General features: G+C 46.1%; 1 protein-coding gene across 1 annotated transcript in view; it reads right to left on the reverse strand.

Annotated features, from left to right (window-relative positions):
• Window positions 1-5052: 5052 nt before the first annotated feature.
• The window catches only part of mrps27 (mitochondrial ribosomal protein S27), a 130426-nt gene continuing 112103 nt past the window's right edge, over window positions 5053-23375 (reverse strand). Inside the window, exons 10-11 of the mRNA XM_038805421.1 lie at window positions 19673-19831; window positions 5053-5371 (exon numbers count right to left, since the gene is read on the reverse strand). Coding sequence (XP_038661349.1) covers window positions 5132-5371; window positions 19673-19831 — 399 coding nt within the window. The 3' untranslated portion in view covers window positions 5053-5131. The remainder of the gene's footprint in view (window positions 5372-19672; window positions 19832-23375) is intronic.

The raw sequence follows: 23375 nt of genomic DNA on the forward strand, positions 1-23375 counted from the left end.
GAACCGCAAGTACAGAATTTAATTCAATTCTGTACTTGAATTAAACATGGGCTTAGCTAATGTCCCTCAACTGGGGCTTAAACTCAGTTTCTGATCAAGAAGTGATAATGTGAACAAATGAGCTGACCTGTTACAGAGTAATTGTAATCAGTTGTTTGTAACATGTCGAGCAGGGTTTTCCAAACTCAGGGCCGTGACCCACCTTGGTGTCGGGTGGGTCCCGGAATAATCAGTCCCACGGTGGTCCCGATCACATGGGAAGTGCCGAACAGCTGCTACTGGCTTTTACATGGATAATTGTGAGCACTGCCGCCATTTTAATGGAGATACAGATCAGGCTGCATGGAGTCTTCAGGCCAGAAGTGGCAGCAGAAAGGTCACGTGCCCTGCAGGTAGAATTGACGTGAAGCGTCATCCAGCAACATGCTTTTGACACCAAAAGAGGGAGCAGAGTTGCAACGATTTTGCAGCTGCTGGCAGCAAGGCAAGTGAACTGTAAAGATAGAACATAGAACATAGAACAGTACAGCACAGAACAGGCCCTTCGGCCCTCGATGTTGTGCCGAGCAATGATCACCCTACTTAAACCCACGTAACCTGTATACCCGTAACCCAACAATCCCCCTATTAACCTTACACTACGGGCAATTTAGCATGGCCAATCCACCTAACCCGCACATCTTTGGACTGTGGGAGGAAACCGGAGCACCCGGAGGAAACCTACGCACACACAGGGAGGACGTGCAGACTCCACACAGACAGTGACCCAGCCGGGAATCGAACCTGGGACCCTGGAGCTGTGAAGCATTGATGCTAACCACCATGCTACCGTGAGGCCCCTAATCAATGTTTTTTTTTTAAAGTAAGACAGTCAGAGACTCAAATAGGCAGTTTGCCTATTGAAGAGGATCTCACAACATAATCTGCTGGAGAGAGCTGCTCAGTAGGATCCAGGGCAGGACAGAACAGTGGTAGCGTTAGAGCTCCAGGGCCTCTGGTTAACGCCTTTGAGAAAATAAACTTAACTCGGAACAAAGAATTTGATTTCTTGAGGTATGGTTTTGTCAATTGTGACAATGCAAAGAAGGAGGCAAAGCCCATGTGTGTTACATGCAGGGAAGTATTGGCAAACAAGAGAGGTTTCAGATTTGAAAGACAAGTGGTATATGAAGGCAAAGACTCAAAGCAAAGACTTGGTGTGTGAGGTGACCCTGACCAGACCAGAAGGAAGCAAGCAAGCAACAGCCAGCGAGAATCACCTTTGCAAAGAGGAACCAGAGGGATTCAGGGATCAGACCTACAACTTATCAAACCACCTTTGCGGGTAGTATAGTCAAATCCTGGGTGTATCTTGTATATATAGTGGGTAATTTACAGGTTAACTATATTTAATAAAGTGTGTTGCCTTGAGATCCCAGAGTCAGTTAATTTACAGCTGACTCCAAATTAAAAGACTATGCTGCTGCAGCTTGATCAGAAACTGAGTTTAAGCCCCAGTTGAGGGACATTAGCTAAGCCCATGTTTAATCCAAGTACAGAGGGAGTTCCGTATTAACAAATGTGATACCACATTAAAAGCACACCAAAAGCCCACGAGGCTGTCAGCATTCTGGGGTGTAGCATCTCCCAGGAGTATCCTGTGCTGAGTAAGACACACATTTTATTGCTATTGCCCTTCACGAGTACCTACATGTGTGAGGTTGGATCTTTCTTTTGCATAAAGATGAAGAGAGCACAAAGAAATTGGCTGAAGTCTGCACCTGACATGCGCAGTGCCCTCTGTTCCTTTGAACCGAATTCAAGTGAGATCGTGAGAACAAAGTAGGCTCCCTCTTTGCATTAAAAGGTAAGCGAACATAGTGTGTGTCGCAAAGATGTGTGTCATGAAGGTCCGTTTAGCGTGGGTTGCGAAGGTCCGCCTGCGTGGGTCCCAAAGGTTGGCCAGTTTCCAAAAGTGGGTGCTGGGGAAAAAGGTTTGCATAACACTGATGTAGAGTACATCGACAAACACTAGCTTCCCATAGACATACTGATAAAACTATTTGGACATTCAAATAAACTTTTATTAATCTGTTATATTCAGACTTCTTAATTCATTTAAAATGATTAAATTGGTTACATTGCAGAATAATGGCAAGTCAGACCATCAACTGATGCAGTTTATGTTTTGACTGCAAACTACTGGACTATAAAACTACTCTATTCAATCTTCAGCTTTCTGCTCCAGGCTTTCTGGTACTCTCAATTTTGCAGTTCATCATACTGTCCTTTCTGTGTTCCTTGTATCTGTTCAATTTTAAATTCTATCGTGCCTTCTTCTTACTTACATTGTTATCTCTGTATTCAAAGGTGGAAAAATCATTTTCTCTTTGGTAAGAATGAGATGACCCTCAGTACCTCAGGTGTCAGTGTGGGTGAACACAGAGACCACAGATGTCTGAAGGCAATAGTCACTGACTATTTTTAAGACAGAGATAGATCGGTTCTTGATTAACAAGGGGATCGGGGATTAAGAGAAGGTAGGAGAATGATGATGAGAAACATATCAGCCATGATCAAATGGCAGAGCAGACTTGATGGGCCGAATGGACTAATTCTGCTCCTATATCTTATTGTTTTATGGTCTAATAGTACCATGGCCAGTTATCAGAAAAGGTACCGAAAGATCAAGGAAGGCCAAACCAGTAACGCACCAGTTGATTTTCCTTTTCCTCTGCATGGGAAAACAAGTGTATCATAGAACTTACAGTGCAGAAGGTGGCCATTCGGCCCATCAAGTCTGCACCAGCCCCTGGAAAGAGCACCCTACCCGAGCCCACACCTCCACCCTATCCCCATAACCCAGTAACCCTACCTACCCTTTTTGGACACTAAGGGCAATTTAGCATGGCCAATCCACCTAACCTGCACATCTTTGGACTGTGGGAGGAAACCGGAGCACCTGGAGGAAACCCACTCAGACATGGGGAGAATGTGCAGATTCCGCACAGACAGTGACCCAAGCCGGGAATCAAACTTGGGACCCTGGAGCTGTGAAGCAACTGTGCAAACCATTATGCTACCGTGCTGTATTCCCAGTGGGAATCTATTTTGCATGCGTGGAAAGTTAAATATGGAAATATGCATCTTGCTTTAGCACTGCAAATTGCTCTGTGCTTCCTGCTGTTATAACCTAGACTACAGCAAATATGATCTCCCATATTATTTCTAATTAATTATTTTATTCTGGGCATCACTAGCAAGGTCCTTGATTTGCATTTTTCACAAGTATTGTTTAGTACAAACCTTCTTCTCTTTTATATCCTGCACTTGATTTTGCACATTGCAAAATAATCATTAGACAGGCGCCAACAAAACTTGGACACTGAAAACCTTTTGGGTAATTAAAAAAAAAATAAAAATGAAAATCGCTTATTGTCACGAGTAGGCTTCAATGAAGTTACTGTGAAAAGCCCCTAGTTGCCACATTCCGGCGCCTGTCCGGGGAGGCTGATACGGGAATTGAACCGTGCTGCTGGCCTGCCTAAAAAGCCAGCGATTTAGCCTTGTGAGCTACACCAGCATGGTAGCACAGTGAACAAGCGCTGGAGTGTGGCGACTAGGGGATTTTCACACTTACTTCATTGTAGAGTTAATGTAAGCCTACTTGTGACAATAATAAATATTATTATAATTATTGGAACACACTCTCTCCTAGAACTCAAAAACCATCAAATTCCTTACCTCTCCAGATTTGCTTTCCTTATACATGTTAATCTCATTTTCGGTTTCACCCTTTTCAATCTCTGTATCCTGCACATGGGCCTTGGCCCTGCCACTTTAGTTTGCCCGTTGGGGTTGGCGTGGAGCCACCCTCCTAAAAAAACACACATTCCTGCTTTCATTTCCCTGAAGAAAACACTCAATGACCTTTTGAGGAGGACAGGACGGTCTCACATTAATTAGCAGAAATGGCTCAGCTGGTTTGTTTGAAATTGATAGAGGTGATATATCAAGGTTATTGGACACACAGCTCAGTGCAAGAACATAAAATGGAGCAAGATAGAATTTTATATTGTGTGAATCATCCATGACTTCTAAAAATTGTCAAATAAAAGCCAAGATTTATCAGTGTACAGTAATAAACTAAACACTAGCATTTTTACTTTATGACTATTGTTTGTTAGTTTTTTTGTTTGATCTAAACCACGTGTAAATTTATCTAAGGAACAATTTGAATCAGGCTTGAACAGGCACATAGCATGGTTTAACAGGAAATACAATTGAAAGGTGTCTAATTAAAGGGGATTATCCAATTTTTAAGCACGTATTAACCCCGTAAAAGACAATTTATCAATAACTAATACTTTCAAGTGGAATTAGGATAAGGTTACGTTGAGGATTGTTTCCCAATAATAGCTTATTACATTTATTACTAATATCATTCTCATACAATCATTCAAAACAGTGACTGTTCAACTGAGACTTACGTTATACTGCTAGAACGTTACAGCCCTGCATTTAACATGAGAGAATATCCCAACTGCTAACTTTCTATGAAGGTTGTACTCTCCACAAGGCTGGAAGGTGGTTTCAAACCACTTTAGAAAATATTTATCCTCTTTAATGTAACAGCTCATTAAAGGGGCTGGTTTAGCACACTGGGCTAAATCGCTGGCTTTTAAAGCAGACCAAGGCAGGTCAGCAGCACGGTTCAATTCCCATACCCAGCCTCCCCGAAAAGGCGCCAGAATGTGGCGACTAGGGCCTTTTCACAGTAACTTCATTTGAAGCCTACTTGTGACAATAAGTGATTTTCATTCATTTTTCATTTCATTTCATTTTTCAAGAGGCTTTTCTGCAAATGACTGGCTTTTTTATTTTTTAGTTCATATATGTTAGTTTACGTTTTAAAGTGAGATTGAAGTGTTATGGTCTATGTACAGATGTTCAGATTAAGTTAGCTTGCGGAAAATGCATACTTCCCCTTTACAGATATCAATCAGCAAGACTAAACAAATGATTTCTATTGCTTTATAACTTCAGAAAAAATGAGTGGAAAAAATACGCATGTACTGCAATTCATGATACAATTTAATCAACTTAGCAGGTCAACATGGTCACATTCACAAAAGGTGGAGCATAACGAGGTTTAAATTGTGGCTTTCGCTGCTTGTCTGGCTTCTCTCTCTTGGCGAGCCTTCTCTCTCAACTCTTTTTCTCTCTGAATCAGGACCGCACGTTCTTCTTCCCACTTTTCTAACCTCTTCTCATAATTAAGGATTTCACCAGCTTCAGATGATGGGAGATTCTCTTGGACTAGCTTGTCTGTCAGAGTGAATAGACTTTCTGCTTCAATCTTTCCAAAAGACTCCAGCTCGGCATAAAGTTTCTATTGAAGGAACCAAAGATGTGTGTTACTACCTGCAAAATATAAATCTAGAAAGGCATTTCCATTAGTATACAGTAAGGTGCACAGAAACATTATTCGGAACCGACAAAGTGTAAAGAAATTTGCAAACAATTTGCTCTTGGCATCAGCACCAACCTTTCTTTCTCCTTATCCCTGCCAAATTAATCAAAGCAATATTTACTGAACTAAACAGATGAGTTTGTCTGCAAGAGTGAGATAAACAGGAGCAATAATTTTAAAGGAAGTAACGATACTATTAATAAAACAAAAATGCACAGATCATTCAGGACCGATGAAGAGAAAAGACAGATTATGTTGTTCAGGACATTCATTGTCATGAGAACTGAAGACTGGCAGATAAAGACAATTTTAGCAAGGATGGAAACTTGGAGAGACAAAGAGGAGATGGGGAGTGAGAGAAAACTATCATATACACCAACAAGAGGGAGAATGTGTGTTAAAACTGAGCTTCATAAATGGATGTACAGAATACAAAAGCAAGGCACTTAAGGTGCACTTTCATAAAACACTGATTCATTGGTGCAGGAAAGATTCACAAGAGTAATTACAGGGATTACAGGCGTCAGTTATGAGGATAGATTGACAAAGTTAGAGCTGTTCTTTTTAGTAGGAAGAAGATTGAGGGGAGATTTGATAGGTGCTCAAAATCACAAAGGATCTGGACAGATTATATAGGGAGAAGGGCAGCACGGTGGCTCAGTGGGTTAGCCCTGCAGCCTCATGGCGCCGAGGTCCCAGGTTCGATCCCGGCTCTGGGTCACTGTCCGTGTGGAGTTTGCACATTCTCACCGTGTTTGCGTGGCTTTCACCCCCACAACCCAAAGATGTGTAGATTAGGTGGATTGGCCCACGCAAAATTGCCCCTTAATTGGCAAAAAAATAATTGGGTACACTAAATTTAAAAAAATATATATATAGGGAGACACTGCCACAATTTGCAGACGTATTGTGAACCACCTTGCCATTTAAGATGAGTGACAAAATATTCAACAGTGACTTGAAAAAAAAATTTTTTTTGCGCAGCAGGTGATTAGAATCTGGGATGCACTATCTGAGCATCCTGTGGAGTCGGATTCAAGCATGGCTTTCAAATGGGGATTAGATAATTATCTACAGAGTAGGAAAATACAGATTTATGGGAAAAGGGAAGCTGAGTGGCTCTTGCTGAGAGCCAGTATGGACACAATAGCCTTCTTCTAGCCATATGATTTTATGATACATGATAGAGAAGATCATTGGTCTGAAATTTCAAGCCAATGGAAAATACAAAAGAGTGTGCAAATAGTGGCAAGGTGAAAATAAGCAGGAGAAATGTACCAATGGCATTCGAGAGAACATCTCTGGATTGGAGACGCTGACCAGAGTTGATGGAAGTTGGCAAGAACCTACTTCCTCCTGGTCCATTTTTTATTTTCCTGTAATGGTCCTGACTCACTTGGAGGTCGCCTTGGAGCACACTGCCTCTAAGACAGAGTCTCCAGATTCGAGTCCCACCCCAAGATTTGATGGCCAAAGAAGTTGCACTTATAACGTGGCCAACAGGTTGAGTATCATTCCAACACACACCGATGGCAGGCACTAAGAGCAGAAGAGATGCCATGTGGTGGAAAGAAAATTGGAGCCTAGAGTCTATCCATAGCTCCAGGCTACAACATACATGTAAAAACGCATGTTGCCATAGCAACTCAAGACTTCCTGAGTGATCTGTAGCACATCACCACAACCTGACTCACTTCTACCTGATCTACTCCCTGTTCAGCAATGGCCCGACCACTGTTCTTCTCAATGCTGCCACAACTTGGTCAGCTGCCATGCTGTGCATCTGGCAAATGTTGATCAGACGTGCCTGCACTTCTCCAATCCTGCAGTCACTTGAAGGAATAAACAGGAAAGTAATGGGGAAAAAATAGACAGAAGAAGATAGACAGAAGAAGAAAGACAGAAGAGAGAGAGAGAGAGAATAGAAAAGTGAGGAAAGAACATGAGCCAGAAAAAGAAAGAGAAAAACATAAACAAAGAAAATCAATCAGAAAAAACAAACTAGACAAGACACTGAATAATTGTAAAAGGAGTATGTGTGAGAGGGGAAGTGGGAACATGAGAAACACAGAGAGAGAAAAAATGGCATGTGAGCCAGAAAAAGAGAAAGGGATCACAAGATCGAACCAGAAAGGAACATCAGAAGAAAAGGGATTGATTTTTTTCATTTTGAACAGAAAAAAAGAAACAAGAATAAACAGATAGATACACAGACAGAAGAGAGTTACAGCAGAAACAGGCCATCAGCTCAATTGGTCCAAGCCAGCGTTTATACTTCACATGAGTCTATTCTTGCTCCTTTTCCCCGTACCCTTGCACAATGTTTTATATTCAAATAATCATCTAATGTCCTCTTGAATGCCTCGACTGAACCTGCCTCCATCACATTTCCATGCATTAGATTTCAGATCTGAACCACTGACTCTGTGAAGGAGTTTTTTCTCACCTTGCATTTGCTTCTTTTGAAAATCACTTTAAATCTGTGTTCTCTCCTTCACAATCCTTTTAAGATCAGGAATAGTTTTTCCCTATCTACTCCGTCCAGCCCCCTCATGATTCAAAACGTATCTATCAAATCTCCTCTTAGCCAAAAAAACGGCCGTGGAAAAGCGGCTGAAAGTCCGTCGGGGAGTGGAAAGGTCACCGCGGGGACGGCAAGAAAAGTGAAGGTTGGGGTACCAGGGGAGGGCGCATTGCCCACGGCTGAAGAACTGACTTAAGGTGATGGTTGTGGAACTCAAAAGGCAGTTCACCAAACACATGGAGGCGATGAGGAAGGAGATGGGAGCGGTATTGAAATTGCTGGTGGAGGAGGTGATTGCCCCGGTGAGGATGGCGGTATTGAACGCAGTGGCAGAGGTGTGGGAGCAAGGTGAGGCTATGAAGGAAGTGGAAGAGACATTATTGCAGCACAGTGATCAACTTAACTCGATGGGGAAGGAGATGCGGAAGGTGATAGTGATCAACAAGGGTCTGTGAGCCAAAATGGACGATTTGGAAAACAGATACAGGCGACAGAATCTGAGGATTGTGGGTCTGCCTGGAGGAGTGGAAGGTCCGAGTCTGACGGAGTATTTTGCCACGATGTTGGCGAAGCTATTGGGGGAGGGGGATGATCCCTCCCGATATGAACTGGAACGGGCTCATCGGTCGTGGAGGCATGTACCAAAGGAGAGTGAGCCGTCAAGAGTAGTGACTCTGTGTTTTTGGAGGTACAGTGCTCAGGAGAAGGTCCTTTGCTGGGCAAAGCAGAAGCGGGTGGTGCAGTGGGCTGGAGCTGGTATGCGCATATATCAGGACTTTACGGTGGAGCTGGCGAGGAGGCGGGCTTACTTCAGCCGGGTGAAGAAGGCACTGTGCATCAGCAAGGTGCAGTGCGGCATTGTATACCCAGCTAAGTTGAGGGTGACCTACAAATCCAAGGACTTTTATTTTGGGACGGCAAAGCAGCAGAGGAGTTTGCGAAGGCAGAAGGACTGTGGCAGAATTGAGAATTGGTTGTGTACCGATGTAGCCGCATGTAACTTTATTTTTTCACTGCGTGTTGGTATATGTACTAAATGAGTCGCGCTGTATATATTTGGACAAGGGAAGAGATGGGACTTTCATTTGCAGTGATGGTTCTTTGGGGCTTGGGTGGGTATGCGCGGTTGGTGTGCTAAAGGGTATTTCTTGGTATTCTTGGGACTGGGCAAGGGGTAAAGAGACCCGGGCGGGGGCCTCCACGCTGGCCGGTTTAAGCCGGCCAGTGAACGCGAGTGAGGTGTGGGGAGGGGCTGCGGCTATCGGAGCCTGGCAAAACAGGTTCCGATGAGTCTAGCCGGGGCGGAAAGTTGGGGGGAAGGAACAGAGGTTGGGGGGAGGAGTTTTATAAGAAGAAGTGGAGGGGAGGAGTCGGGGAGGGGGTTGAGATTTACAATTCATAGGTGCCATTTACAGTTCTCTTTCAGGGATTGGATGGCATTGAATGTTGGGGGCGGGGGTGGACTCTATAGGTCAATGGTGACCATAGGCGATTCCTGATTCCTTTTTCTTTTGTTCCTTTTTTTTCCACCGTGGGAGGGTTTGTTTTATTTGATGCTTATATTGTCAGGTGGGCCGCTGTTTGGGGTGGTGGGAGGATGGGATCGCTGTTGATAACGGGATTGACTTTGTATTTTTTACCGTTTACTGCTTGTTGGTGGGGTGTAAATTCTGAAGAAAATGTGAAAATGGAGAATAAAAATATTTTACAAAAAAAACTCCTCTTAGCCTCTTCCTGTCCAAGGAGAACAGTCCCAATTTCTCCAAACTACCTTCATAACTAAAGTTCCTTACCCCAGAACCATTCTTGTAAATCTCATCTGCATATGTGTTCACATGTTTCCTATAGTGCAGCACCCATTATTCATTATTCCAATTGAAGTCTTGTACAGTAGCAGCATAATCTCCTTGCTCTTTTACTTGATGCTCCAATTAATAAAGCCCAGGATACTGGATGCTTTATTGACGGATCTCTCCACCTGTCATGCCACCTTTATGACTTATACGCATACAAACCCAGATCCTTCTGCTCCTTCACAAACTTTAGAATTGTCCCCCTATTTTATATCATCTCTCCATGTTCTTCTTACCAAAATGAATCACCTCTGTATTGAACTTCATCACCACCATCTGCCAATTCCAACAATCTATGTCCTTTCGAAGTTGTACGCTGTCCTCCTCACAGTTTACAACACTTCCAAGTTTTGTATCATCAATGCTTAGAGACGGGGAGAAAGTGGTGATGGTCAACGTATATGCCCCGAACTGGGATGACGCGGGTTTTATGAGGCGCCTATTGGGCCTCATTCCGGGACTGGAGGCAGGGGGCTTGATCATGGGGGGGGACTTTAACACAGTGCTGGACCCCGGGCTAGACAGATCGGGCTCAAGGACCAATAGGAGGCCGGCAGCGGCAGAAGTGCTGAGGGGGTACATGGAGCAGATGGGAGGAGTAGACCCATGGAGGTTTGGTAGGCCGAGGGCGAGGGAGTATTCCTTTTTCTCCCACGTCCATAGGGTGTACTCCAGAATCGATTTCTTCGTGTTGAGCAGGGGGCTGATCCCGAGGGTACGGGAAGCTGAGTACTCGGCCATTGCGATCTCTGATCATGCACCACATTGGGTGGATGTGGAAATGGGGGAGGCGCGGGACCAGCGCCCGCTGTGGCGGCTGGATGTGGGGCTGTTAGCGGACGACGAGGTGTGTAAAAGGGTCCGGAAGAGCATTGAGAGCTATCTGGACTTGAATGACACGGGTGAGGTGCAGGTGGGGATGGTCTGGGAGGCCCTGAAGGCAGTGATCAGGGGAGAGCTGATCTCCATAAGGGCGCACAGAGAAAGAAAGGAGAGGCAGGAGAGGGAGAGGCTGGTGGGGGAGCTATTGGAAGTGGATAGGAGATATGCGGAGGCACCAGAGGAGGGGCTGCTGGGAGAACGGCGCAGCCTGCAGGTCAAGTTCGACCTGCTGACCACCAGGAAGGCAGAGACGCAGTGGAGAAGGGCACAGGGCGCGGTCTATGAGTATGGGGAAAAGGCGAGCAGGATGCTGGCACACCAGCTTCGCAAACGAGATGCGGCTAGGGAGATTGGGGGAGTGAAGGAGAGGGGCGGGAAGGTAGTGCAGAAGGGGCAAGAAGTGAATGGGGTCTTCAGGGATTTTTACAAGGAGTTGTATCGGTCTGAGCCGCCGACGAGGAGAGGGGGAATGGAGGACTTCCTAAATAAATTGAGGTTCCCAAGGGTCCAGGAGGGGCTGGTAGAAGGGCTGGGGGCGCCAATAGGGCAGAGGAGCTAGTCAAGGGAATAGGTCAGATGCAAGCGGGGAAGGCGCCGGGGCCAGATGGGTTCCCGGTGGAATTCTACAAGAAAAATGTGGACTTGGTGGGACCGGTACTGGTACGAGCCTTTAATGAGGCGCAAGAGGGGGGGGTTCTGCCCCCGACAATGTCGCAGGCTCTGATCTCCCTGATATTGAAGCGGGATAAAGACCCCGTGCAGTGCGGGTCCTACAGGCCTATCTCGCTTCTGAACGTGGATGCCAAGTTGCTGGCAAAGATCCTGGCAGCTAGAATAGAGGATTGTGTGCCAGGGGTAATCCATGAGGACCAGACAGGGTTCGTGAAGGGGCGGCAGCTCAACACGAACGTGCGGAGATTGCTGAATGTAATTATGATGCCGGCAGTGGAGGGGGAGGCTGAGATAGTGGTAGCGCTGGACGCGGAGAAGGCATTCGATAGGGTGGAGTGGGAATACCTGTGGGAGACGTTGGATCGGTTTGGGTTTGGGGAAGGGTTTATTAAGTGGGTGAAGTTGCTCTACTTGGCCCCGACGGCGAGTGTAGTGACAAACGGGAGGAGGTCGGAGTATTTCGGGCTCCACCGAGGGACCAGGCAGGGATGTCCCCTATCCCCCCTACTTTTCGCACTGGCGATTGAACCGTTGGCGATGGCACTGAGGGGTTCAGGGGGGTGGAGAGGACTGACTAGGGGAGGGGAGGAACATAGAGTATCGCTGTATGCGGATGATCTACTGCTGTACGTGGCAGACCCAGAAGGGGGAATGCCGGAGATAATGGAACTATTAGCAGAGTTTGGGGACTTTTCGGGGTACAAACTAAATTTGGGCAAAAGCGAGGTTTTTGTGATACACCCGGGGGATCAGGGAGAGGGTATTGGGAGACTCCCCTTCAAGCGAGCAGGAAAGAGCTTTAGGTACTTAGGGGTGCAGGTGGCAAGGAACTGGGGGACCCTCCACAAGTTGAACTTTTCCAGGCTGGTGGAACAGATGGAGGAGGAATTTAAGAGGTGGGACATGGTACCGTTGTCGCTGGCGGGGAGGGTGCAGTCAATCAAAATGACGGTCCTCCCAAGGTTCTTGTTTTTATTTCAGTGCTTGCCCATCTTCCTCCCTAGGGCCTTCTTCAAAAAGGTGACGAGTAGCATCATGAGCTACGTGTGGGCGCATGGCACCCCAAGGGTGAGAAGGGTCTTTTTGGAGCGGAGTAGGGACAGTGGAGGGCTGGCACTACCCAATCTCTCGGGGTATTACTGGGCGGCAAATGTGTCAATGGTGCGCAAGTGGATGATGGAAGGGGAGGGGGCAGCTTGGAAACGAATGGAGAGGGCGTCCTGTGGCAACACAAGCCTGGGGGCCCTAGTAACGGCACCATGGCCGCTCCCCCCCACGAGGTACACCACGAGCCCGGTGGTGGCGGCCACCCTCAAGATATGGGGGCAGTGGAGGCGACACAGGGGGGAAATGGGAGGTCTGTTGGCGGCGCCAATAAGAGGGAACCATAGATTCATCCCGGGGAACATCGACGGGGGATTTCAGAGCTGGTACAGGGTGGGCATACGGCAGCTGAAGGACCTGTTTATAGAGGGGAGGTTTGCGAGCCTGGGAGGGCTGGAGGAGAAGTTTGAGCTCCCCCCGGGAAACATGTTCAGATATTTACAAGTGAAGGCATTTGCTAGGCGGCAGGTGGAGGGGTTCCCCCTGCTCCCCAGTAAGGGGGCGAGTGATAGGGTGCTCTCGGGGGTCTGGGTCGGAGGGGGGAAGATATCAGACATCTACAAGATAATGCAGGAGGCGGAAGAAGCATTAGGGGAGGAGCTGAAAGCCAATTGGGAAGGGGAGCTGGGAGAGCAGATAGAAGACGGGACGTGGGCGGATGCACTGGAGAAGGTCAATTCTTCCTCCTCGTGTGCGAGGCTGAGCCTCATTCAATTTAAGGTGCTGCATAGAGCTCACATGACGGGGACAAGGATGAGCCGGTTCTTTGGGGGTGAGGACAGGTGTGTCAGATGTTTGGGAAGCCCAGCGAACCATGTGCATATGTTCTGGGCATGTCCGGTGCTGGAAGGGTTCTGGAAGGGGGTGGCAAGGACGGTGTCGAAGGTGGTGGGGTCCAGGGTCAAACCAGGATGGGGGCTTGCGATCTTTGGGGTCGGGGTAGAACCGGGGGTACAGGAGGCTAGGGAGGCCGGAACACTGGCCTTTGCGTCCCTAGTGGCTCGACGAAGGATATTAATTCAATGGAAGGACGCGAGGCCTCCAAGCGTTGAAACTTGGATTAACGATATGGCTAGCTATATTCAGCTAGAAAGGATCAAATTTGCCCTGAGAGGGTCGGTACAGGGATTCTCTAGGCGGTGGCAACCTTTCCTTGACTTTTTAGATCAGAGATAGACGTTCGGGGTCGTGGCAGCAGCAACCCGGGGGGGGGGGGGGGGGGGGGGGGGGGGGGGGGAGGGAGGGAGGGAGGGAGGGAGGGAGGGGGGGGGGGGAGGGGGGGGGGGGGGGGAGGGGAGGGGAGGGGGGGCAGCAAGGGTCGTAAGGGGACATGCACGACTGTAACGCGGGCAAGTCTGCTCGCTGCTCATGTCTGAAACTGTAGGCTGCCTTGTTTGTTAAGTTGTTGCTTGGGGGGGGGGGGAGGACTGGTGCGCGCGAGAGGGCGGGCGAGGGAGGGATATTTGCCTAGAGGGATTGTGTTGTAAATAATTTAAAAATTAGTAGGGGTAAATGTCTGTATGGAAAAACTCTTTCAATAAAAATTATTAAAAAAAAAAAAAAATCAATGCTTAGAGACAATATTCCAGGGCAAAATTAAACAGCATTTATAAAAATATAGGTGAATAAATGAAAGCTAGCATTGATTTGTTGAGGCAGATTATCTTTAATTAATCTGATTGAGCTTTTTGATGAAGCCATGGAGCAAATTAATATGAATAAAGCAATTGTTATTGGTATTTTGACTTAAAAATATTCTTTATTAGTGTCACAAGTAGGCTTACATTACACTACAATGAATTTACTGTGAAAATCCCCTAGTTGCCACACAACGGCGCCTGTTCAGGTACACAGAGGGAAAATTCAGAATGTCCAAATCAGCTAACAAGCACGTCTTTCGGGACTTGCGGGAGGAAACCCACGCAGCCACGGGGAGAACGTGCAGACTCCTCACAGACAGTGACCCATGCGGGAATTAAACCTGGGACTCTGGCGCTGTGAAGCTACAGTGCTAACCACTGTGCTACTGTGCCGCCCATCAAAACGCACTTGATAAAATGTCAAGTAGAACAGTACAGCACAGAACAGGCCCCTCGGCCCTCGATGTTGTGCCGAGCAATGATCACCCTACTCAAACCCACGTATCCACCCTATACCCGTAACCCAACAACCCCCCCTTTAACCTTACTTTTTAGGACACTACGGGCAATTTAGCATGGCCAATCCACCTAACCCGCACGTCTTTGGACTGTGGGAGGAAACCGGAGCACCCGGAGGAAACCCACGCACACACGGGGAGGACGTGCAGACTCCGCACAGACAGTGACCCAGCCGGGAATCGAACCTGGGACCCTGGAGCTGTGAAGCATTTATGCTAACCACCATGCTACCGTGCTGCCCCTAGTAAAGTTGATGCCCATGAAATTAAAAAAAATGAAAATACAAATCGGCAAAGAGGCACAAAGTAGAAAGTAGTGATGAATAGTTGTTTTATGATTTTTAAAAATTCATTCAAGGGATGTGGATGTCACTAGCTAGGCCAGCATTTATTGTCCGTTCCTAATTCTCTTGAGAAGATGGTGGTGAACTGCCTTCTTGAAGCGCTGCAGTCCATGTAGTGTAGGTTCACCCACAGTGCTGTTCGGGAGGGAATTCCAGGATTTTGACCCAGTGACAGCGAAGGAATGGCAATATATTTCCAAGTCAGGATGTTAAGTGGTTTGGAGGGGAACTTCCAGATGGTGAGTTTCTCTGATATCTGCTGGTGTCATCCTTCTCGGTGGTAGTAGTTATGGGATCGCAAGGTGCCGTCCAAGGAGCTTTGGTGAGTTCCTGCTGTGCTTCTTGTGGATGGTACACACTGCTGCTACTGTGCATCGGTGGTGCAGGGATGTTTGTGGCTGGGTGCCAATCAAGCAGGCTGCTTTGTTCTGGATGGCGCCAAGCTTCTTGAGGGTTGTCGGAGCTGCAGTCATCCAGGCAAGGGGAGGGTATTCCACTCCACTTCTGACGTGTCTTTTAGAATGTGGACAGTCTTTGGGGAGTCAGGAGGTGAGCTACTTGCCACAGTATTTATATATCTGACCCAGTTCAGTTTCTGGTCAATGGTAACCCCCAGGTTGTTGATACTGGGAAATTCAGCGATGGTAGTGCCCTTGAATTTTAAGGGGTGATTGTGAGACTCTTTCTTGTTTTAGATGGTCCCAACTTGGGAAGAGTTTTCACCAGATTCCCATTGACTCCCGTTTTGCTTGGGCGCCTTGATGCCACACTCAAGTCAAATGTTGCCTTGATGTCAAGGTCAGTCACTCTCATTTCTAGAGTTCAGCTCTATCCATACTTTTATCCATGCTCGATCCAAGGCTGTAATGAGGTAAGCAGCTGAGTGGCCTGGCAGAATCTAAGCAGTGAGCAGGTTATCACTAAGCAAGTACAACTTGATAGGGTAATTGATGACCCCTGCCATTACTTTACTGATGGGTCAGTAATTGGCCAGGTTGGATTTGTCCTGTTTTTTATGTATCGGACACACCTGGGCAATTTTCCACATTGCTGGGTAGATGCCAGTGTTGTAGATTTATTAGGATAGCTTGTGTGGGGTTCTGGAGCACGTCTTCAGTACTATTGCCAGAATATTGTCAGGGCCCAGAGCCTTTGCATCCAGTGTCTTCAGTCATTTTTTGGTTCTTGATATGAATTGGGGAAATTGCAGTGACGTCCCAGGGGTGAAGTTTGGGACCACTGCGCTAAATGATATGGATATAGAGTCTAATTATACAGCTCTTTTAAAGAGCTTCCACAGACATGATGGGCCACGCTGTATAATTCTATGATTCTTACCGGCAGGAGTCTGTGCACAGATGTAAAAGCAATACTGCACAATTAGGGGCACTAATTAAAAAACAAAATAAACTCCCCAGAGATTCTCACACTTACCACCTACTTTCCCCCTGCGCCTTTTCACAAGCTGCACCTAGTTTGTACAAGCTGCCTCTCCCTTCCACTGAATGAGATTGTGTTCCTCACTTTTGTCAATGTTATGGTCACAGCTTGAAGTCTTCACATTCCTTAAACTTAATAACAGTGGGTCTGATCAGGAGTAAAACACTCAGCTGACAACAGCTGAAAATGTTAAGTATGTTCCTCTCTTAAAGAATCAATGATCTTCCTTGATTTTTCACTGACCTTCGCCATAACGAAACACAAACATTCCCCATGCTCTCTCGTGCCATTCTGGCTCACACCTACTCGTTAGCAAACAGAGGAAAATATTGTCCCTAGCGTTTAGTAGCAGCTCAGGTATTAACTGAAGTTGGAGATTCCCAGTCACTCCACAGGGAGTTCATCAATTCAACAGGCAGAAAGACGAAACAGTTCTTCTGCCTTGGAAAGATGTACGTTTGTTTACCTCAGATTGTCACAGTCACAGAAAAACAAATGAAACAGAGATATGTTTGAACAGGTATACATACCAGATTTAAAACCAGGAACCATTCCCCTTGTACATTGGCAGCAAATAAAGTGACATAAATTGTAATGAACTAACTCTATTGCATTTCTCTTTGTACAATCATGAATGCCATCATATTTTGAGTATCAAATTAAAGTAAATTGTTAAAATATCACATTCAATCAGACTTAAATATAGGTAAACCTAAGCAATGACAAACTGAACAATGACGAAACATTAAATGCAATCTCCTTTCTAGGTTACCAGCACAAACCAATCGATCTATCGAATACGTTTCTCTGAAATGCAGTACGCTGCATATCTTCTCATTCTTACACACATTGAGATTAAATAATGTCATAAAACACAAAGAATCCTTGCAGTGCAGAAGGATACCATTCGGCCTATCGGGTCTGCACTGACCCACCAAAAGAGCCCTCCACGGGCCCACTTCCTCACCCTATCCCTGGAACCCCACGCATTGATCATGGCCAATCCACCTAACTAGCACATCTTTGGATTTAGATTTGCCACGTGTACTGAGGTACAGTGAAAAGTATTGTTCTGTGTATAGGCCAGGCAGATCGTTCTATGCATGAAAAAAATATAGGATATACGATAAATACACAATGTAAATACATAGGCACAGACATTGGGTGAAGCATAAAGAGTGTAGTGCTACAACAGTAGAGACAATGCTTAGAGAGACCAGTTCAGCCCATAAGAGGGTCATTCAGAAGTCTGGTAACAGTGGGGAAGAAACTGTTTTTGAATGAGTTAGTGCGTGTTCTCGGGCTTTTGTATCTTCTGCCCGATGGAAGGGGTTGGAAGAGAGAATAACCTGGGTGGGAGGAGTCTTTGATTATGCTGCTCGTTTTTCCAAGGCAGCGGGACGTATGGACAGAGTCAATGGATGAGAGGCACGTTTGTATGATGGACTGGCATGTGTTCACAACTTTCTGTAGTTTCTTATGGTCTTGGGCCGAGTACTTGCCATACCTAGCTGTGATGCAGCCAGATAGGATGCTTTCTATGGTGTATCTGTAAAAATTGGCAAGAGTCAATGTGGACATGCCGAATTTCCTTCGTTTCCTGAGGAAGTATAGGCGCTGTTCTGCTTTCGTGGTCGTAACGCCGGTGTGTGTGGACCAGGACAGATTGTTGGTGATGAGCAAACCTAGGAATTTGAAGCTGTAAACCATCTCCACCTCGGCACCAATGATGCAGAGAGGGGTGTGTACGACACTTTGTTTTCTGAAGTCGATGACCAGCTCCTCAGTTATGTTGACATTCAGGGAGAGATTATTGTTGTTGCACCATGCCACTAGGTTCCCTATCTTCCTCTTGTACTCGGACTCATCTTTATTTGAGATCCGACCCACGCAGTTATGGGGAGAACATGCAAACTCCACACAGACACCAAGGCCGAATTGAACCCGGGTCCCTGGCACTGTGAGGCAGCAGTGCTAACCCCACTTGCCACCATACTGCCCCGGGACCTATCCTTCTAACCTAAATGAATGTATTTTTGTTCCCTTTATTAGTACTAAATCCCATTTCTCAGACAGTGTGTAGCTATATCTTGTTTTTCAATAAAGTTTGAACAGAAGATCAAATTAATAATTAACCACAGGATTCCTTTATGCACTAGTCTGGTCAGTTAGAAATAGGTCAATACAGCACAACATAATGGGCCTTTAAGGAGAGTTGTCATTGTTGGTAACACAACTATGATTGACCCGAAAAATCTATAGTGACATTTGGCAGATCCCTGCAGAGTGAAAATGCATGGCCTTGGATTTTGCTTTGCTTTTCAACGTACTATTTTCCATTTGAATCAATGGTTGTCTTGTAATGGATACAGATGTTACTAATTTGAAAAAAAAAACATTTTCTGATCAGAGTAATGTTTCTCCAGAGAATATTTAACTAAAAGATGAGCTAATGCTATGTTTCTCTGATAGATGTAGTAGAAACCCAAGTGCTTTAATTTTCCGAGGGAAGATTTTAAAATTAAGCATTTGTGCACAACAAAACTGAGGAAAACAGCCTTCAATGTCAGAGACTCATTTTACCCTGGCAAATATTAAGGATACTGGAAGTCATTTAAAAAAAAACATTATAAGTAAAACTACATTTTTTCAGTTGTTATTGCATTAAGACCTACCTATAGAACAGTACAGCACAGAACAGGCCCTTCGGCCCTCAATGTTGTGCCGAGCCATGATCACCCTACTCAAACCCACGTATCCACCCTATACCCATAACCCAACAACGCCCCCCCCCTTAACCTTACTTTTATTAGGACACTACGGGCAATTTAGCATGGCCAATCCACCTAACCCGCACATCTTTGGACTGTGGGAGGAAACCGGAGCACCCGGAGGAAACCCACGCACACAGGGGGAGGACGTGCAGACTCCACACAGACAGTGACCCAGCCGGGAATCGAACCTGGGACCCTGGAGCTGTGAAGCATTTATGCTAACCACCATGCTACCCTGCTGCCCCCGAACCTATGAAGGCTTGATTTACCTTCTCAAACAAAATTATACATTAGGGATACTGGAAAGGAGTATTTAGTATAACAGTGAGTTCCAAACCTCCTGGGACAGTTTCCCAATGTCACATGTGTATAAATTTTTCAGGATGGGGAATGATATTTATTATTAGGAATTCACTTAACTATTTCAATGTATGCAAGATGGAAAGAACATTGCCATTTTTCTCACTACCTTAAATTTGTTCAAGTAGTCTGCAAGCTTTGATTTTTCATTATCGTCATCATTGTCATCAAATGCAGCATCTTGTTTTGTTTCCTGTGATTCATCTGTCACCATGGATTCACTGGTCTCAGATGCTGCTGTCTCCAATATGGTTGCCATGGCATCCACCTGTAGAAAATGAGCAAAGATCTCCAGTGAGTTCATCAGCTAATAAATCAGCATTAAGTTGGTGTTTTGGTGACTAAGCTCCAATGCCCTGATTTACTATTACTCCTTAGTTGCCAAGAGTCTTAGATCTCTTTGAACTTCACCTGTAGCTATGTCAACATGTTCATGGAATATATTTTTCTTTCAACATGCAGCATTTATTGCTTATCTGCATTAAATTTAATCTGTTAACATTCTGCCCAATTAGATATCTTGTCCAGCTCACTTCGCAGACCTCCTGGTTTAGTATGATTGTAATTTGATTTGCTGAATCCAGATTATATAAATTAGAAATAGTTGTCCTCTCAATATTGAGAATGAGGCCGTGATTGTGCTGCCTCATCGCGCCCGACTGGGTGACGCAATAAGGACAATAAATTTCATGAGAGGCACTGTCAGGGTGCCCAGGTGGCACTGCCAGGCTGGCAATGCCAAGGTGACCGGTTGCCCATGTCGGGGACCGGGTCCAGGGGTGCTCTGTCATTATGAGGTGGGGTGAGGGATACTTGAGGACAAAATTGGGGAGTTGAGGGGGGGGGGGGTCCGGAGGCCACAGTGGAGATTCAAGAGATCGGGGCAGCATTTTAAAATGGCGCCCGATCTCTTCCTGTATCAGCGAGCTGAACTCCTATGTGCAGGAAATTAATGTAAATCCGGCCTCGCTGAGGTCCCCCTCAAAAAGTCCTGTTTAATAGCAGGCAGCAAGAAAATCACCACTAAACGCGCCCAAAACAGGTTTCAGTTTTCCCCCTTATTAAATCACGCCCTTAGAAACAGAAAAGTTACAGTACAGAAGGGGACCATTTGGCCCTTTATGTCGATCCAGCCCAATCCCCATTTTCCAGCTCATATTCTGCTGCCTTGTAGGTTATGTCGATCCAGCGCATCTCAAATAATTTTTTTAAATGATCATCATATTTGCCTCAAAACCCATTTAGGCAGTGAGTCCCAGACCCCCACCATCCTCTGGGTGAAAAGCTCAACAACCTCCCTAAACTTTCAACCACTAAATTTAAATCTATGCCCATGTTTATTGATTTCGTTGCTCGTGGAAATTGGTCCCTCTTATCCACACTATCTAAGCCGCTCATAATTCTATACGGTTCAATTAAATCTCCCTTCAGTTTCATCTGTTCTGAAGGAAACAATCCCAGCCTATTCAGAATAAAAACAAGAAAATGCTGGAAATACTCAGCTGCTTTGGCCGTGTCTGTGGATTGAGAAACCGAGTTAATGGGCTGCAATTTACATGCTTCCGCCGCACGTGCTTTCAGCAGGAGGATGGAAAATACGGCGGGTGCCAAACTACCATCCCCAAGTTCACCTCCAAAATATAGTTGGGGATGAGGGGAGGTGCTGAAATCAGCAGCCCACTCGCCTTATTTAAATAAATATTCAATGATCAACTAAGCTTGTTACCAAGCTAATTGACCTGATCATACATTCCCCGCGCCATAAAACATTTGCTGTGGGCATCTGGGTGGGAGTGAGCAATTCGATTTTTAAAACAAATTCCTCAAAGGGCGGGAAGGAAGAGGGGATTCCATCTTCAGGAAGTGCCCTTTGCAGATTATAGGCTGGCCTCCCTATGATACAAGATCCCTTTCTTCCTACCCATCTGCTGCCTTAAAGCCAAACCGTCATTGCCCAAGACCCCGGACTGACCCGTTTCCAGGGGACTGATGGGGCACTGCCAGGGTACCTAGGTGGCACTGCCAGGCAGGCAATGCCAAGGTAGTCGGTTGCCCATGCCAGCAATCGGGTACGGGGTGCTCTGCCATTATGAGGTGGGGTGAGGGGGGCTTGAGGACCCTAATCAGTAAGTTGGTGCATTAGGGGGGTCCGGAGGCCACAGTGGAGGTTCAAGAGATGGGGACAGCATTTAAAAATGGTGCCCGATCTCTTCCTCTACTGACGAGCTGAGCTCCTCAGTGCTGAAAATGAATGTAAGTCCGGCCTCACCGAGGCCCCGCCCAAAAATAGTCCTGTTTAATAGCATGCGCCGTGAAACACCCCACTACACACGCCCAAAACAGGCTTCTGTTTTCCCCCCGTTAAATCACGCCCTCAGAAACAGAAAAGTTACAGTATAGAAGGAGACCATTTGGCCATTTGCTTCCTCATTGCAGTTCCGGCAGCACCCACTAATGTGTTCCTGGTGATGCCGGGACTGATGGGGCTGTTTGGCTGGCAGCACCCGAGGCCGGCACCGCCTCCCCAGTGACGGCCACGAGTCCCACAAGCTGCCCAGTTGTCGTAATAATCCATCTGGTTTACTAAAGTCCTTTAGAGGAGGAAGATCTGCCATCATTACTTGGTCTGGTTACATGTGACTCTAGACCCACAGCAATGTGGTTGACTCTTAACTAGCCTCATAAATGGCCACTCAGTTCAAGGGAGATAGAGATGGGCAACAAATGCTGGCTTTATCAGTGAAGCCTACATCCATAGAACGAACAAAGAAAAGTCTGCCAGCTTGAAAATGCCCCATTTATCCCCATTCTTTTCTTCCTGTCTGTTAACCAACCCTCTATCCATGCAAATATATTACCCCCAATGAGCCCTTCTCTTATGTATTAACAATATGTGTTATCTAATGTATTTTGGAAACTTATCTCAGAGAGAGTTTACAGCGTGGAAACAGGCCCTTCAGCCCAGCTTGTCCATGCCGCCCAGTTTCTATCACTAAGCTAGTCCCACTTGCCCACATTTGACCCGTATCCCTCTATACCCACCCTGCCCATGTAACTGTCTAACTGTTTTTTAAAGTAAAAATTGTACCCGCCTCTACCACAGCCTCTGGCAGCTGATTCCAGATTCTCAACACCCTCTGTGTGAGAACATTTCCTCTCTGGTCTCTTTTGTATCCCTCCCCTCTCGCCTTAAAGCTATGCCCTCTAGTTCTAGAATCCTCTACCTTTGGGAAAAGATGCTGACTATCTACCTTATCTATGCTCCTCATTATTTTACAGATCTCTATAAGTTCACTCATAAGCCTCCTACGCTCCAGGGAAAAGTCCCAACCTATCCAGCCTTTCCTTATAACTCAGACCATCAAGTCCTGGTAGCATGGGGCTGTTTAGCACAGGGCTAAATCGCTGGCTTTGAAAGCAGACCAAGGCAGGCCAGCAGCAATTCCCGTAACAGCCTCCCTGAACAGGCGCCGGAATGTGGCAACCACCCTTTTTGTATCCAATTGGCTATGTCACCCTGGTACCTTGTCAAAGGCCTTGCTAAATTAAATGCAGACTACGTCAACCGCACTGCCCTTTTCTACCTTCTTGGTTACTCCTTCAAAAAACTCAATCAAATTTGTGATTCATGACTTTCCCCTTACAAAGCCATGCTGACTTTCCCTAATTAGCCCTTGCCTGTCTAAATGCCTGGAGATCCTGTCCCTCAGAATACATTCTAACAATTTACACACTACAGAAGTAAGACTAACCGGTCTGTAGTTCCCCGGCTTATTCCTGCAGCCCTTCTTAAACAAAGGCACAACATTTGC

Source organism: Scyliorhinus canicula, chromosome 8 (genome assembly GCF_902713615.1).
Source record: "Scyliorhinus canicula chromosome 8, sScyCan1.1, whole genome shotgun sequence".
Lineage (NCBI taxonomy): Eukaryota > Metazoa > Chordata > Chondrichthyes > Carcharhiniformes > Scyliorhinidae > Scyliorhinus > Scyliorhinus canicula.